Source organism: Trachypithecus francoisi, unplaced genomic scaffold, assembly GCF_009764315.1.
Source record: "Trachypithecus francoisi isolate TF-2019V2 unplaced genomic scaffold, Tfra_2.0 Lachesis_group20, whole genome shotgun sequence".
In the NCBI taxonomy this organism is placed as follows: Eukaryota; Metazoa; Chordata; class Mammalia; order Primates; family Cercopithecidae; genus Trachypithecus; species Trachypithecus francoisi.
In genome coordinates, this window is record NW_022681466.1 from 49,528,847 (window position 1) to 49,547,336 (window position 18,490).

At 47.3% G+C, this 18,490-nt stretch overlaps 1 protein-coding gene across 7 annotated transcripts in view; it reads right to left on the reverse strand.

Moving 5' to 3' along the window:
• The window catches only part of ADAP2 (ArfGAP with dual PH domains 2), a 38,354-nt gene that overhangs the window by 4,741 nt on the left and 15,123 nt on the right, over positions 1–18,490 (reverse strand). For 4 of the 7 annotated variants that reach the window (XM_033184263.1, XM_033184261.1, XM_033184267.1 and 1 more), the window contains 3 exons: positions 8,744–8,890; positions 4,694–4,777; positions 472–534 (listed from right to left, as the gene is read on the reverse strand). In XM_033184263.1, coding sequence (XP_033040154.1) covers positions 472–534; positions 4,694–4,777; positions 8,744–8,890 — 294 coding nt within the window. The remainder of the gene's footprint in view (positions 1–471; positions 535–4,693; positions 4,778–8,743; positions 8,891–18,490) is intronic. The other 3 variants (XM_033184266.1, XM_033184265.1, XM_033184262.1) reach the window with 2 other exon arrangements.

An 18,490-nucleotide genomic window follows, 5' to 3' on the forward strand; every position in this document is an offset into this window, starting at 1 on the left:
GGCATGGTGACTCATGCCTGTAATCCCAGCACTTTGGGAGTCTGAGGTGGGCAGATCGCTTGAGGTCGGGAGTTCGAGACCAGCCTGGCCAACATGGTGAAACCCCGTCTCTACTAAAATTACAAAAATTAGCCAGTCATGGCGGCGGGCACCTGTAATCCCAGCTACTCAGGAGTCTGAGGCAGGAGAATCGCTGGAATCCAGGAGGTGGAGGTTGCAGTGAGCCAAGATCACACCACTGCACTCCGCCTGGGTGACAGTGCAAGACTCTTGTCTCAAAAAAATTTAAAAAAGAAAGTTGTGTTGGGCCTCATTCCAAGCTGTCCTGGGCAGCATGCGGCCCATGGGCTGTTGGTTGGACAAGCTTGGCCTAACACCTTTCACTGTTCTCTTAACAGTCATCCCATAAACACATTAAACCTTTTGTATACATTAAACCATATAAGTCCCTCAGGGAGTGGTAGAAGGTACCTTTGGCCCAGTCTTTTCCATGAAGCCTTGTTTGAGGTAGTTCCTGGTGAGGAATGGCACGAGCTGTGGAAGAGAGACAGACACTGACCCCCAACTCACACCCAAAGCTCCAGGTTCCCGCCTGGCTCCCGACAAAGGGGAAGTTTGAAATGGGGAAGGATGTATGCTCATGGCTCATGGTATTATATTTGGAAAGTGCAATGGATATAATATTAATATTTCACAGAGCCAGTCGACAGCACCCCAGATGTTTGCAGAACTTAGTGGCATGGCCAAGTTTTGGTTTAAGGACTCCTTCAGTAACCCCAGGGTATGGACATAGGCAAGGCTCTGCAGAGACCCTCTTGGTGTCAGGGAACATGTTCTGAGGGTCCACTTTGCGTCAGGCTCTGGCTGCAATTCTTAATCACCCTGCGAGGTGGGTATCACCAGCTTCATTACACATCTGAAAAACCAGGCCACAGAGAAGGGGCTGGGGATTTTCCTAAAGTCACATCACTGGTAGCGCAAAGAGCTGAGATTCATGCCCAGGGCCGATGACACTGGACTGTACTCCTACCACTACACTAGGGTGCTAAAGTGTAAACACGCCAGGGCCCTCTGAGCAGGACCTTGGGAAAGGCATGGTCATTGGTCAGAGTTCTGACACAGAGCAACAAGAAAATGACGCCAGAGGCTGGGCGCGATGGCTCATGTCTGTAATTCCAGCACTTTGGGAGGCCAAGGCAGGTGGATCACTTGTGGCCAGGAGTTTGAGACTAGCCTGGCCAACGTGGTGAAACCCCATCTCTACTATAAATACAAAAATTAGCTGGGCACGGTGGCGCGCACTTGTTATCCCAGCTACTCAGTAGGCTGAGGCAAAAGAATCCCTTGAACCTGGGAGGCAGAAGTTGCAGTGAGCTGAGATAGTGCCATTGCACTCCAGTCTGGGTGACAGAGGGAGACTCCGTCTCAAAAAAAAAAGAAAGAAAGAAAAGAAAATGATGCCAGAGTGGACAGAGAAAGTTCTGAAGCAGAAGTCGGGAGACCTGGTTCTAACTCCAGTTCTGGCCTCCACCAGTTGCATCACCTTTGTAAGACCTTCTGTCTCATGAGGCCTTATGTCTCCCCTGTGTGATAAACAACCTGGATCATGTGATCCCCAGAACCCCTTCCAGCCTCTCAGCCTATACTCAGAGATGTTTCCAGGGGTTGATGATGGCCTCCTATGCTCCCAGGCATCAACCTGGAAAGTCTAGAGCTTCAAATGACAGTCTAGGCTTCAAAGAACAGAGAGCTCCAGGGCCCAGGGCAGAGGCACAGGGGAAGTGAGGTCTGGGGAACAGCTACGGGAAGTTTAAAGGGGGAAAGTTGTGAGCCAAAAATGAAAATATAGGTCAGATGCAGTGGCTCACACCTGTAGTCCCAGCACTTTGGGAGGCCGAGGTAGGAGGATTGCTTGAGGCCAGAAGTTCGAGAGCAGCCCAGGCAACATAAGTGAGATACCATCTCTACAAAAAATAAAATTTTTTAAATGTAAGAAAGAAAATATAAACTGTACTACTCCCCTCCTCCTAAAATACATTCACTACGCTTTAATTCTTCCATTTGGAGAAAACAGATGGAGTCCCGAACTGCTCAATATTCTGAATTTGAGTCAGCACAGAGCAAGCAGAGGCCTAGGGAAACCATTGGGAGAAAAAGGAAAATCACATGGCTGGAGCACTGCTTCCTGTACTTCAGATGCCTTGGCTCGCTGGAGTCTCACAACAGCCCTAGAAAGTAGCTACTATCACCTGGGCAAGTCACATCACCTCTCTGGGCCTGGATTATCTGTCACCATGGCAACAATACCTACTTCTCTGAAGTCCAAAAGACCACATGCACTTATTACAGGACCACAGACCCCACTGGGATACCCTGGGTTTCCAACATGTGGACCCTAAAGCTTGAGCCAGGCCTGGTGATTGCTCAGAACCTCACACCATACACAGACATTAAATGGGAAGAAAGACACGGGATGGATATCGGGTACTGACAGTGGATGAGAGAGGCAGGGGAACATTGAGGATGTTGACCGAAGAGCAATTTCCTTTACACATGTCAGCAAAGATGGGCAACTTGCCCAGATTAAATAAGGCTGAGCGTCTGCACTTTGTCCTCCCTCCTCATAGTCAGCAGTCAGCACCCTCCACTCCCCGCCCATGGGAGCCAGCATTAACCGGTTCTGGGTGCAAACTCAGCAGACTGACACAAGGGCTCTGACTCGGGCCTTACTGGAACTGCTCCCAGACAGCTGCCATCTCAGCACATCCTGGGGCCTGAAGGGCTCCCTACAAACCTTGGAATTAAGGAGCATTTAGGCTTTCAAGGAAGCTCTAGGCTGGGCGCGGTGGCTCATGCCTGTAATCCCAGCACTTTGGGAGGCCAAGGTGGGCGGATCACGAGGTCAGGGGATCGAGACCATCCTGGCGAACACAGTGAAACCCCGTCTCTACTAAAAATACAAAAAAATTAGCCGGGCGTGGTGGTGGGTGCCTGTAGTCCCAGCTTCTAGGGAGGCTGAGGCAGGAGAATGGCATGAACCCGGGAGGCAGTGGAGCTTGCAGTGAGCGGAGATTGCACCACTACACTCCAGCCTGGGCGACAGAGTGAGACTCCGTCTCAAAAAAAAAAAAGGAAGCAGGCCGGGCGCGGTGGCTCAAGCCTGTAATCCCAGCACTTTGGGAGGCCGAGACGGGCGGATCACGAGGTCAGGAGATCGAGACCATCCTGGCTAACACGGTGAAACCCCGTCTCTACTAAAAACTACAAAAAACTAGCCGGGCGATGTGGCGGGCGCCTGTAGTCCCAGCTACTCTGGAGGCTGAGGCAGGAGAATGGCGTAAACCCGGGAGGCGGAGCTTGCAGTGAGCTGAGATCCGGCCACTGCGCTCCAGCCTGGGCGACAAAGCGAGACTCCGTCTCAAAAAAAAAAAAAAAAAAAGGAAGCTCTAACGGTTGAGATTAAGAAAATCCCAGCATTAAAATGGTTTTCCACCCCCATCACTTACAAAATCCTCTTAGAGGGGAGCCTCTTGAAGAGGACCAGAGTATACAATCTCAGAGCCGGAAGGGACCCTGAAGATGACCTGGACTAACTGCCATCTTACCAATATGGAAACAGAAGCTCAGAGAGGTGCCAGGACCTGCAGGGGTCACACAGAAAGTGAGCAATCGAGCATCCCTGAGAGCCCAGGCTTCCTGGCTCAAGGCGGCATCCTCTGCCCCACACCATGCAGGCCTCCCTGGCCCAGCCTGAAACAGGGAAATGAAGGCCCCAGAAGTCTGGAGACAATCAAAATGAAGTTCTCGGCTCCCCATCATGTTGGCCACGAAGGGCATACCTGCTCCTGTTACAATTGTAATGGGGAGGATCCCAGGCTTTCCCAAGCCCAGAGCATCACAGGGCAAAGTGGGGATATTAGAAAGGGAAGAGCACCTTTGGTTATTCACCTGCCCTTCCTGGGACTGTATATCACATCAGTGAAATGGAAATAATCACCCCTGCCCGGCTGCATTTCACAAGACAAAACGGGCTCAAAGCACTCTGTAAGCAGTATGTTAGGGATCATTTGTACATTTTAGAGGGAGAAGGGATCAGAAAGAGATGACCAAACGCTGAGCCCCTTGACACTCCCCTGAAGGGGAGAAACTGACCTGCTTTCGGGAGGCTGCCTTGTCATATGTGAGGCTGTAACCCCCCAGGCTCCCTTGGAGATGCCTTGGGTTTCCCTCTGAGCTACCCAGCCCTCAACCTCGAGGTCTTGCCTGCAAACAAACCTAGTCTGGCTTCTTTGGTTTCTTTTTTTTTTTTTTTTTGGAGACGGAGTCTTGCTCTGTCACCCAGGCTGGAGTGTAGTGGTGCCATCTCGGCTCACTGCAAGCTCCACCTCCCGGGTTCACGCCATTCTCCTGCCTCAGCCTCCCAAGTAGCTGGAATTACAGGTGCCCACCACCACATCCAGCCAATTTTTTTGTATTTTTAGTAGAGATGGGGTTTCACCATGCTAGCCAGGGTGGTCTCGATCTCCTGACCTCGTGATCCTCCCGCCTCGGCCTCCCAAAGTGCTGGGATTACAGGCATGAGCCACCATGCCCAGTCCTAGTCTGGCTTCTGAGTGTCTTCGAGGTCAACAGACAGGGAAAGAAGGAGATGGCCGAGAGGAGATTCAGAAATTGGGGTCCACATTTAGCTCACCTCAGACTCCGGGAGTTCAGGAAAAGCCATTTTTAGATACTGCAGACGGGCTGCACGCAGGGCATTGAACCAGTCCACTATCTCCTGCCAAGAGAAGTGCATAGGACACACACACAGCAGTGAGATGGGGTGGGTGGGAGGCTGTGTCTGGTGGCGGAAAGCTAGCTGGGCATTGCATGTGGGGTGCATGTATTCAGCGCCTGCACACACTCCACAGCTCAGCTCAGGGGCATCCAGGGAGGACTGTGTCAGAGCCTTGTGGGCTAACCCGAGCAAACAGGAAGCCTCTGACAGGGATAACCCCAGAGCCCCGGAAAAGGATCGGGTGAACTGCACAGGAGTTCTGCAATGGCCTCAGACAGTGCTTTTCACCTTCTAATGCATACAAACTCTCCTGAGGCTCTTGTTAAAATGCAGAGGCATATGCAGTAGGTTTGGAATGGGGCCCAAGACTCTGCATTCCTAACATGCTCTCAGGTGATAAGATGCTGCTAGTCAGTGGAATACACTCTAAGAAGCAAGGTTCTAGGAAATCGTTGTCCTCAGATGTCAAAGATTGGCATTTGGGTGGGGAGCAGGTGTGCCTGGGGATGCTCCTCTGATGAGGACGCTCATGGCAACTTAGGCCAAAGCTGGCTTGGTCCCTTCTGCTGTCACTCTGAGAGAACATGTCCCTCAGCAGCCTGGGCCACCTTCATCTCCCACCTAGACATGTATCTAGCTGGCCTTGATCGGCTGCTCTCCGACTGACCCTCTCATTGCAACCAGAGTGATATTTTTTTTTTTAGATGGAGTCTCACTCTGTTGCCCAGGCTGGAGTGCAGTGGCATGATCCCGGCTCACTGTGACCTCCACCTCCCAGGTTGACGCCATTCTCCTGCCTCAGCCTCCTGAGTAGCTGGGACTACAGGCACCTGCCACCATGTCTAGCTAATTTTTGTATTTTTAGTAGAGACAGGGTTTCACCATATTGGCCAGGATGGTCTCAATCTTCTGACCTCGTGATCCGCCTGCCTTGGCCTCCCAAAGTGCTAGGATTACAGGCATGAGCCACCGTGCCCGGCCTGCAGCCAGAATGATTTTCTAATTACAAATCTCATCAGTCTGACTTGGAGTCCTGTCTACTACCCTCAGAAAAAAAAAAAAAAGTTCTTTACTATGACTGCTGTCTGAGCTCCTTCCATGCAAAACTATTTGCAATTCTCCCAACACCTACTGTTCCTTCCTCTTGGGACATTCTGCTTAGCCCGCTCCATCCCACACACACCTTTTATGTAAAACATTCTACTTCTCTCACAGGTTAGTTTTGGTATTGTAATAGATAGATTTTCAGTGCTTGCTCAGCCTAAGCCCTGCTTCTGCGAGAACTACCCCACCTATCTTCACCCAACCCCAGTTGCAGCCCCATTTACTGCTGTGATCCTGCCCCTGCTTAACCACAGCAACTGGACCAGGCCTGGACCAATACAGAGGCTGGACTGGGCTTATCAGATTCCTTCTCCCAGGAATTTGGAATTGGAAGACTAAAAGGCTTGTTCAAATAGTGGTAGTTTGTGACTTTGATATAATATGATGATTGAGAAAGTCATTTGAATATGGTTTCAAAGGAATGAAACCATTTCCCTTTCTCTCTCATAGGTGAAGCACACAGGCCTAGGATTCCGGGGGTCTGTGCTCTCTTGTCCTGGAGTTCATTAAGGACCCTCTGGCCAGGTGTGGTGACTCATGTCTGTAATCCCAGCAGTCTGGGAGGCTGAGGCTGGTGGATCACCTGAGGTCAGGAGTTTGAGACCAGCCTGACCAACATGGTGAAACCACATCTCTACTAAAAATACAAAATTAGCCAGGTATGGTGGTGCGTGCCTGTAATCCCAGCTACTCAAGAGGCTGAGGCTGGAGAATTGCTTGAACCTGGGAGGCAGAGGTTGCAGTGAGCTGAGATTGTGCCACTGCACTCCAGTCTGGGCGACAGAGCAAGACTCCTTCTCAAAAAAAAAAAAAAAAAAAAAAAGAACCTTCTTAGGTCTCAGGCACTAAGGGAATGGGGCCAGCCCAGAAAAGACACGCCTAGGCCTTCACATTGGAAGGTCTCTCCAGTCACAATCTGGTGATCCTGGTGCCAAGTCCAACCTGCATACCTGTTTGTTTGGCTCCTGAAGTTTTGTTTGTTTCAATCCTCCATGCGGGTTTTCCTGTTTGCCACAGCCCCCCTCCCCACCCCTTATGCCTGTCCACTTAGCTTTTAAATCACCCCCTGACTCCTGCAGACAGGAATCTGGAGTCCTCATTTATGCCCATCTAACAGACAGGCTGGGGCATCAAGCAAAAGAGAAGAACGGCCAGACCCAGGTTGTCAGATGCACCATACTGGGCAGATAGGAGAGAGCTGGGTATCCTAAGTGCCAGAGACCTTGGGTGCCTCAGTAAAAGTCCTTGTGGCAGTGATTGGCATGGAGACGGGGCTAGGGCCGTGGTGCTAGGGTCTCGGATGCTAGGATGGTCTCGATCTCCTGACCTCGTGATCCTCCCGCCTCGGCCTCCCAAAGTGCTGGGATTACAGGCGTGAGCCACCAGCCTGACCAGCCTGACCAACATGGTGAAGGACTAGACCTTGGGAAGGTCTAGTCCCTGCATCTGGTTCCTGGCTCCTGCTGCCAAGGGTCCTCCCTACAGCAGAGACACATGGCGGGTAAAGTGGGTGCAGGGCTCAGGAACCATTGGTTGTGAACCCGAGCAAGTTACTAACATGTCCATGACTCAGTAATGTGGGGCTTATTTTGAGGATTAAGAAATGATGGACAGCAATCACCGAAAGCAGTGCCCAGGGGAGTTAATAGATGGTCACAAAATGTCAGCACCCACCTTCATCCACCCCCACTTAGCATCTCTGTCCCCTGCCTAGTCCTGAGACCCTGCTCAGGACCTGACCCAGCTTATTCTCTTATATTGGCCTGCTCATCTCTGACTGGGCTGATTTCCTGGACTATTAAATAGTGCTTCTCAGTGGCTCACCCCTGTAATTCCAGCACTTTGGGAGGCCGAGGTGGGCAGATCACTTGAGGTCAGGAATTCAAGACCAGCCCGGCCAACATGGTGAAACCCTGTGTCTACTAAAAATACAAAAAAAAAAAAAAAAAAAAATTAGCTGGGTGTGATCTCAGCTACTCAGGAGGCTGAGGCAGGAGGATCGCTTGAACCCTGAAGGTAGAGGTTGCAGTGAGTTGAAATCGCGCCGCTGTACTCCAGCCTGGGCAATAGAGGGAGTTCTGTCTCCAAAGGAAAAAAAAATAGTGCTTCTCAAACTTAAATGTGCACAAGACTCACCTGGGATCCTGTTAAAATGCAGTTTCTTTTTCTTTTTTCTTTTTTTTTTTTGAGACAGAGTCTTGCTCTGTCACCCAGGCTGGAGTGCAGTGGTGCCATCTCAGCTCACTGCAAGCTCCATCTCCCGGGTTCATGCCATTCTCCTGCCTCAGCCTCCCGAGTAGCTGGGACTACAGGCGCCCGCCCCCATGCTCAGCTAATTTTTTTGTATTTTTAGTAGAGACAGGGTTTCACCGTGTTAGCCAGGATGGTCTCAATCTCCTGACCTCATGATCCGCCCACCTCAGCCTCCCAAAGTGCTGGGATTACAGCCCCCTCCCCACCAGCTGAGGCTGGTCTCAAACTCCTGGGTTCAAGTGACCCACCTGCCTTGGCCTCCCAAAGTTCTGGGATCACAGGCAAAAGCTACCATGCTCAGCCTTGAGACTATTTTTAACAAGCTCCTGGGTGATGCCAATGCTGTTGGGCCAGGATCACACGTTGAGAAGCAGCGTCCCGGGGCGCACTGCCGCCTGGTACTTGCCAGGTTCCTCTCCCTGATCTCATCCTGCTCTCCTCATATCTTTGTCTCAGACTGGGAAGTGACGATAGATTAAGGCAAATGGTAGCAGAGAATCTCAAGAGGCAGCTGAACACAGCACCAGTAAGCAGGGGAGGTGGTGAGCTGCACCTGCCGAGTCCTGGGGTGCGAGCTGGAGGTGGAGGTGGCAACTCCAGTCGTCTCACCTTCCCAGTTTCATGATACACAAACAGGTTCCTGATGTGGCCATCTCTCCTGTAGGTGATCTGCAGCCCATGGGGGTGCCCTATCTTCTCTGTCTGGAAGGTGGCATTCAAGTCCTTAATGCTGATGACAGCTTTGGGGCTTTTACCCTGAAAGAGAGAGAGAGAGAAAGATGCTGACAGTCCACAGGGTGACTTTTGTTCAACTTTCACCAAGGCCTTCATGCAAACAAACATCAATTTGTAAACATATGGGTTTTAAATGTTCTTGCTCTCATATCAAAATTCACAGATACTGGCCTGACACGGTGGCTCACGCTTGTAATCCCAGTACTTTGGGAGACCAAGGCGGGCGGATCACGAGGTCAGGAGTTCGAGACCAGCCTGGCCAACTTGGTAAAACCCTGTCTCTACTAAAAATATAAAATTAGCCAGGTGTGGTGGCTAGAGTGCAGTGGCACAATCTCAGCTCACTGCAACCTCCACCTCCCAGATTCAAACCACCCTCTTGCCTCAGTCTCCGGAGTCGCTGGACTGCAGGCGCCTGCCACCATGCCCAGACGGGTTTTCGCTATGTTGGCCAGACTGCTCATGAACTCCTGACCTCAGGTGATCCACCCGCCTTGGCCTACCAAAGTGCTAGAATCATAGGTATGAGCCACTGCGCCCGGCCTATCGTTCCCTTTGTGTCCGTGGGTACTCAATGTTTAGCTTCCATTTATAAGTTAGAACATTTGGTTTTCTGTTCCTTTGTTAGTTACTTAAGATAATATTCTCCAGATCAATCCATGTTGCTGCAAAGAACATGATCTCCTTCTTTTCTTTGTTTTTATCTTTGTTTTGTTTCACTCTTGTTGCCCAGGCTGGAGTGCAGTGGTGTGATCTTGCTCACTGCAACCTCCGTCTCCCAGGTTCAAGGGATTCTCCTGCCTCAGCCTCCCAAGTAGCTGGGATTACAGACACGTGCCACCACACCCAGCTAATTTTTTGTATTTTTAGTAGAAATGAGGTTTCACTATGTTAGCCAGGATGGTCTCAAACTCCCGATCTCAGGTGATCTGCCCACCTCAGCCTCCCAAAGTGCTGGCATTACAGGCATGAGCCATCACCCCTAACCAATCTCATTCTTTTTATTTATTTATTTTTGAGATAGAGTCTTGCTCTGTTGCCCAGGTTGAAGTGCAAAGGCGTGATCTCGGCTCATTGCAACCTCCACCTCCCAGATTCTAACCATTCTCCTGCCTCAGCCTCCTGAGTAGCTGGGATTATAGGCGTGCATCACCACGCCTGGCTAATTTTTGTATTTTTAGTAGAGATGGGGTTTGACCATGTTGATCAGGCTGGTCTCGAACTCCTGACCTCGTGATCTACCTGCCTCAGCCTCCCAAATGCTGGGATTACAGGCATGACCCACCGTGCCCGGCCAATCTCGTTCTTTTTTATGGTTGTGTAGTATTCTATGTACCACATTTCCATTATCCAGTCCACCATTGATGGGCACCTAGGCTGATTCCATGTTTTTGTTATTGTAAATAGTGCTTTGATGAGCATATGTGTACATGTGTCTTTATAGTAGAATTATCTCTTTTTTCTTTTATTTCTTTCTTTCTTTCTTTTTTTTTTTGAGATGGAGTTTCACTGTTGTTGCCCAGGCTGGAGTACAATGGAGCGATCTTGGCTCACTGCAACCTCCACCTCCCAGGTTCAAGCGATTCTCCTGCCTCAGCCTCCCAAGTCACTGAGATTACAGAGATGTGCCACCATGCCTGGCTAATTTTGTATTTTTAGTAGAGACAGGGTTTCTCCATGTTGGTCAGGCTGATCTCGAACTCCCGACCTCAGGTGATCCACTGGCCTCTGCCTCCCAAATTGCTAGGATTACAGGCGTAAGCCACCGCATCTGGCCTATAGTACAATTATTTCTATTGCTTTGGGTATATACCCAGTAATGGGATTGCTGGGTCAAATGTTAGTTCTGTTTTAAGTTCTTTGAGAAATCTCCAAACTGCTTTCCACAGTGGCTGAACTAATTTACATCTCTGCCACAACTGTGTAAACATTTCCTTTTCTCCACAACCTCACCAGGATCTGTTACTTTTTCACTTTCTGATAATAGCCATTCTGACTGGTATAGACGGTATCTCAGTGTGGTTTTGACTTACATTTCTCTGATTAGTGATGTTGAACATTTTTTCATTTGCTTTTTGGTCACGTGTATGTCTTCTTGGGAGAAGTGTCTATACACATCTTTTGCCCATTTTAATGAGGTTGTTTTTTGCTTTCAACATTATATTTTTGAGGTCTACCCATGCTGAGATACACCAGTCTAGTTTTCTCTTATAAATGACTATACCAAAAGTTATCAATCTATCTTCTGTTAATAGATATATTGAGATTGTTCCTGATTTTTTGCTATCATAAGTAATGTTGCAGTCAGTTTGTGCCCTGGTACACATATGTGAGTGTATCTGTGGGTCACAGTGTATGCTTTTTTTTTTTTTTTTTTGAGACGGAGTCTCGCTCTGTCACCCAGGCTGGAGTGCTGTGGCCGGATCTCAGCTCACTGCAAGCTCCGCCTCCCGGGTTTACGCCATTCTCCTGTCTCAGCCTCCCGGGTAGCTGGGACTACAGGCGCCGCCACGTCGCCCGGCTAGTTTTTTTTTTTGTATTTTTTAGTAGAGACGGGGTTTCACCGTGTTAGCCAGGATGGTCTCGATCTCCTGACCTCGTGATCCGCCCATCTCGGCCTCCCAAAGTGCTGGGATTACAGGCTTGAGCCACCGCGCCCGGCCTCACAGTGTATGCTTAGAAATGGAATTGCTAGATTACAGTTATATACATCTTCACTTACTAGAGACTGACAAATTATTCTGCTGAATGGTTCAACAGTGATTATACCAATATTTGCTTCCATCAATGAAATAGAATCGTTCCCCTTTCCCCATTTACTCACCAACACTTGACACTACCAGATTACAAAATTTTTGCCAATATGATGGGTATGGAATTGTATCTCATTATTAATTTTCACTTAATCAACATTTATTGAGGTGTAGTTTAGAAACAATAAACTGTACTCATATTAAGAGTATAGTTTGAATCCCAGGACTTTGGGAGGCCAAGGTGGGTGGATCACGAGGTCAGTAGATCGAGACCAACCCGGCTAACACGGTGAAACCCCGTCTCTACTAAAAATACAAAAAATTAGCTGGGCATGGTGGAGGGCACCTGTAGTCCCAGCCACTCGGGAGGCTGGGGCAGGAGAATGGCGTGAACCCGGGAGGCGGAGCTTGCAGTGAGCCGAGATCACACCACTGCACTCCAGCCTGGGCGACAGAGCGAGACTCTGTCTCAGAAAAAAAAAAAGAAAGAGTATAGTTTGAGCCAGGCACAGTGGCTCACACCTGTTATCCCAGCACTTTGGGAGGCTGAGGTGGGTGAATCACGAGGTTAAGAGATGGAGACCATCCTGGCCAACAGGGTGAAACTCTGTCTCTACTAAAAATACAAAAATTCGCTGGGCGTGGTGGTACATGCCTGTAGTCCCAGCTACTAGTGAGGCTGAGGAAGGAGAATCCTTGAACCCGGAAGGCAGAGGTTGCAGTGAGCCAAGATTGTTCCACTGCACTCTAGCCTGGTGACAGAGCAAGACTCCGTCTGGGAAAAAAAAAAAGAATATAGTTTGATTTTTGACAAATGTATATACCCATGTATCCACCATAACAATCAAGATATAAAACATTATTAATCATCCTAAATATCACTCCAAAATAGTTCACTCATTCCCCTTCGCAGAATCTCTACCCCATTCCAACACCAGATAACCACTTACTTGTCTTCTATCAGTATAGTTTTGCCTGTTCTAAAATTTCATATAAATGAGATCATATAATACTCTTATACAAGGGGACTTAGAAAAGTTTATGGAAAACACATAGTATAAAAAAAACTATGCATGAATTTCAAATTGTTTTGCACCAAAATAAACTCATACTAACTTGTTATAACATGTCTGAATGGGATTTCGTTTGAGGCACTAAGAAGAGTATGACATATGTCCATCTGTGACAGACTGGATTAAGAAATTGTGGCACATATACACCATGGAATACTATGCAGCCATAAAAAAGGATGAGTTTGCGTCCTTTGTAGGGACATGGATGCAGCTGGAAATGATCATTCTTAGCAAACTATCACAAGAACAGAAAACCAAACACCGCATGTTCTCACTCATAGGTGGGAACTGAACAATGAGATCACTTGGACTCGGGAAGGGGAACATCACATACTGGGGCCTATCATGGGGAGGGGGTAGGAGGGAGGGATTGCATTGGGGAGTTATACATGATATAAATGATGAATTGATGGGTGCTGACGAGTTGATGGGTGCAGCACACCCACATGGCATAAGTATACATATGTAACAAACCTGCACGTTATGCACATGTATCCTAGAACTTAAAGTATAATAAAAAAAAAAAAAAAGAAGAGTATGACATCAACTTGAAAACAGTCCCTCTCAGAACAATGTGAATTCTGCTAAAATTGAAGCGAGAAGAAACGTCAACATTTACGGTGAAGCTTAGATGGAAGAATGGTGAAATCACTGATGCTTTCAGAAAAGTTTATGGGGACAAATCCCCAAATAAATTAGCAGTTTACAAATGGATAACTTGTTAAGGAGGGACAAGATGATGTGGAAGATGGCACCTGCAGCAGCACACCATCTACATCAATTTGCAAGGAAAAAAATCATCTTGCGCATGCCCTAATTGAAGATAAGCAAAAATTAACAGCACAAACAATAGCTAACACCACAGATATCTCAATTGGTGCAGCTCACACAAATCTGACTGAAAAATTAAAGTTGGACAAACTTTCCACTCAATGGGTGCCAATGCCATTGCACCCAGATCAGATGCAGACAAGAGCAGAGTTTTCAATGGAAATTTTAAACAAGTGAGATCAAGATCCTGAGGCATTTCTTTGAAGATTGTAACAGGAGATGAAAAATGGCTTTACCAGTATGATCCTGCAGACAAAGCACAATCAAAGAATGGTTACCGAGAGGTGGAAGTGGTCCTGTCATAGCAAAAGCAGACCAGTCAAGAACAAAGGCCATGGCAACAGTTTTCTGGGGGATGCTCAAGGCATTTTGCTTGTTGACTTTCTAGAGGGCCAAAGAACAATAACATCTGCTCATTATGAGAGTGTTTTGAGAAAGTTAGCCAAAGCTTCAGCAGAAAAGCATTTGAGAAAGCTTCACCAGAGTCCTTCTCCCCCATGACAATGCTTCAGCTACATTTCTCTCATCAAACGAGGGCAATTTTGTGAGAGTTTCAATGGGAAGTCATTATGCATCCATTTTACCGTCCAAATTCGGCTTCTTCTAACTTTTTTTCGTTTTCTAGTCTTAAAAAATCTGTAAAGGCGACCAAGTGTGGTGGCTCATGCCTGTAATCCTAGCACTCTGGGAGGCCGAGGTGGGTGAATCACTTGAGGTCAGGAGTTCGAGTCCAGCCTGGCCAACATGGTGAAACCCCGTCTCTACTAAAAATACAAAAATTAGCCCAGCGTGGTGGCGGATGCCTATAATCCCAGCTGCTGGGGAGGCTGAGGCAGGACAATGACTTGAACCTGGGAGGCAAAGGTTGCAGTGAGCCAAGATTGTGCCACTGTACTCCAGCCTGGGTAATGAAGCGAGACCTCATCTCAAAAAAAAAAAAAAAAAAAAATCTGTAAAGGGTACCCACCTTTCTTCAGTTAATAGTGTAAAAAAAAAAAAAAGGCCAGGCGTGGTGGCTCATGTCTGTTATCCTAGCACTTCGGGAGGCTAAGGCTGATAGATTGCTTGAGTTCAGGAGTTCAAGACTAACCTGGGCAACATGACAAAACCCTGTCTCTGCCAAAAAATACAAAAATTAGCCAGGCATGGTGGTGTGTGCCTGAAATCCCAGCTACTCAGGAGGCTGAGTTGGAAGGATCGCTTGAGCCTGGGAGGTTGAGGCTGCCATGAGCTAGAATTGTACCACTGCACTCCAGCCTTGGTAAAAGAGCAAGACCCTGTCTCAAACAACAGCATAAAAAACAAAATGTAAAAAAGACTGCATTGGCATGGTTAAATTTCCAGGACCCTCAATTGCTTGGGGATGGACTAAATGGCTGGTATCATCACTTATAAAAGTGTCTTGACCTTGATGGAGCTTATGTTGAGAAATAAAGTTTATATTTTTATTTATTTATTTTTATTATTGTTTTTATTTATTTATTTATTTATTTATTTATTTATTTTGAGACGGAGTCTTGCTCTGTCACCCAGGCTGGAGTGCAGTGGTGCGATCTCTACTCACTGCAAGCTCTGCCTCCCGGGTTCACGTCATTCTCCCGCCTCAGCCTCCAGAATAGCTGGGACTACAGGTGCCCACCACCATGCCCAGCTAATTTTTTGTATTTTTAGTAGTGACGGGGTTTCACCATGTTAGCCAAGATGGTCTCGATCTCCTGACCTCGTGATCTGCCCGCCTTGACCTCCCAAAGTGCTGGGATTACAGGTGCGAGCCACTGCCTCCGGCCAATTTTTTTTTTTTTTTTTTAAATGGAGTCTTGCTCTTTCACCCAGGCTGGAGTGCAGTGGTGCAATCTTAGCTCACCACAACCTCCAGCCTCTCAGGTTCAAGCAATTCTTGTGCCACAGCTTCTCCAGTAACTAGGATTACAGACATGCACCACCACACTCAGCAAAGCTTTGTATTTTTAGTAGAGATAGGGTTTCGCCATGTTGGCCAGGCTGCTCATGAACTCTGGACCTCAACTGATCCAATTGACTCAGTCTCTCAAAGTGCTGGGATTACAGGTGTGAGCCACCGAGCCCGGCCTCCAAGGACTTTTTTAAGTGCTTTGTATAGAGCTTCAGGCTTTTTTTTTTTTTTTTTGAGTTTCACTTTCTTTATACTTCATTTCTTTTTTTGTATTATCCAAAAGTTTTACCTTAAAATTAGTTACCTTAATGATTTTAAAATATCCACTCTGGGAAATAAATAAATAAGAACACAGGGAGCCTATCTTATTTTTGGACTATTCTGGACTAAACTGGTGTAAGACTGAAAACCAGATCAACTTTTTTCAACCAGTGATGAGGCCCTGTCCGAGAGGCCAACTCACAGCAGCTGCTGGGGTTTGGTGACCTTTCCTAACTGCAGTAGCGCTTTCTCTTCCTGCCTTTTGTACCATTTCAGCAAAAATGTTGAAAAAGTCACATTCTTCAGTGCTTTACATTGAAGACTGAGAAAAAATTCTTCCTCTAACTTGGAAGGTAAAGATTCTTCATCCCTTAACATTTTTCACTTGGTCCTAGACTGTGGCCACATTGGACAGATTTTTTTATTATTATTTGTGCAAATTTATGGGGTACATGTGAAATTTTGCTACATGTATATAATGTGTAGTGATCAAGTCAGGATATTTAGGGTGTTGGTCACGCGAGGATTTTTGTTAAGTATAGTTATCCCACTCTGGCATCAAATATTAAATTTGTTCCTTCCACCTTACAATATGTTTGTATCCTTTTTTTTTTTTTTTTTGTACCCTTTAACCCACTTCTCTTCACCCTCCCTTCTCCTCCCCATAGACAGACCTTTTAGCATTACTCTGGTCTGCCTAGAAAAGCAACAGGGGAAATATATAATAATTCTATGTATAGGAAATAGAGTAAGGTGAAGGCTAAAGTGCTCAGAGTTCTAAATCAGCCTGGTAAACATGGTGAAACCCTGTCTCTACTAAAAATACAAAAATTAGCCAGGTGTGGTGGTGCACGCCTGTAGTCCCAGCTACTGGGGAGGTTGAGGCAGGAGAATCGCTTGAACCCAGGAGGCGGAGGTCACAGTGAGCAGAGATCACACCATTGCACTCCAATCTGAGCGACAGAGTGAAATCCCATCTCAAAAAATAAATAAATAGGCCAGGCATGGTGGCTCACGCCTGTAATCCCAGCACTTTGGGAGGGTAAGGCGGGAGGATCACGAGGTCAAGAATTCAAGACCAGCCTGGCCAAGATGGTGGAACCCTGTGTACTAAAAATACAAAAACTAGCCGGGCATGGTGGCGGGCGCCTGTAATCCCAGCTACTCGAGAGGCTGAGGCAAAGAATTGCTTGAACCCGGGAGGCAGAGGTTGCAGTGAGCCGAGATCATGCCACTGCACTCTGCACTAGGCGACAGAGCGAGACTCCATCTCAAATCAATCAATTAATCAATCAAAAGCTTAAGTCAAATAATATCACTTCTCAGCTCAAAATCCTCCAATTGTTTCCCATCTCACTCAGTAAAATCCAAAAGCCCAAATTTTGCAAATCATACACGTGTAAGTGACTTGCATCTAGAATATATAAAGAACTATTACAGGCCGGGCGCGGTGGCTCAAGCCTGTAATCCCAGCACTTTGGGAGGCTGAGACGGGTGGATCACGAGGTCAGGAGATCGAGACCATCCTGGCTAACACGGTGAAACCCCGTCTCTACTAAAAAAAAAAAAAAAAAAATACAAAAAAAAAAAAAAAAACTAGCCGGGCGAGGTGGCGGGCGTCTGTAGTCCCAGCTACTCGGGAGGCTGAGGCAGGAGAATGGCGTAAACCCGGGAGGCGGAGCTTGCAGTGAGCTGAGGTCCGGCCACTGCACTCCAGCCTGGGTGACAGAGCAAGACTCCGCCTCAAAAATAAAATAAAATAAAATAAAATAAAATAAAATAAAATAAAATAAAATAAAAAAAAAAAGAACTATTACAGGCCGGGCGCGGTGGCTCAAGCCTGTAATCCCAGCACTTGGGAGGCTGAGACGGGTGGATCACGAGGTCAGGAGATCGAGACCATCCTGGCTAACATGGTGAAACCCCGTCCCTACTAAAAAATACAAAAAATTAGCCGGGAGAGGTGGCGGGCGCCTGTAGTCCCAGCTACTTAGGAGGCTGAGGCAGGAGAATGGCGTGAACCTGGGAGGTGGAGCTTGCAGTGAGCTGAAATCTGGCCACTGCACTCCAGCCTGGGTGACAGAGCGAGACTCTGTCTCAAAAAAAAAAAAAAAAAAAACGATTACAATTTAATAATAAAAAGGCAAATAACCTAATTAAAATATGGAGAAAGGATCTGTGGTGGCTAGGACAGTCTCGATCTCCCGACCTCGTGATCCGCCCACTTCGGCCTCCAAAAGTGCTGGAATTACAGGCATGAGCCACCACGCCCGATCAATATGGGGAAAGGATCTGAATAGACATTTCTACAAATAAGATATACAAATGGCCAATAAGCACATTAAAAAGATGCTCAACATCATTTGCCATGTGGGAAACACCAATCAAAACCACAGTGAGATACGACTTCATACCAACGAAGATGGCTATAATAAAAAAACAGATATGGGCCTGGTGCAGCGGCTCACACCTATAATCCTAGTACTTTGGGAGGCTGAGGCGGAGGATTGCTTGAAGCCAGGAGTTTGAGAACAGCCTAGGCAACAAAGCAAAACCCTATCTCTACAAAAATAAATAAGTAAATAAAAATTAGCTGGGTGGAGTGGTATGCATCTGCAATCCCAGTGCTTTGAGAGCCCGGAGCAGGAGGAGAACTTGAGGCCAATAATTTAAGGTTGCAGTGAGCTATGATTGTACCACTGCACTCCAGCCTGGCCAACAGAGGAAGACCCTGTCTCTAAAAAAATAAATAAATAAATAAAATAAAATAAAATAAACCAGATTAGGCAAA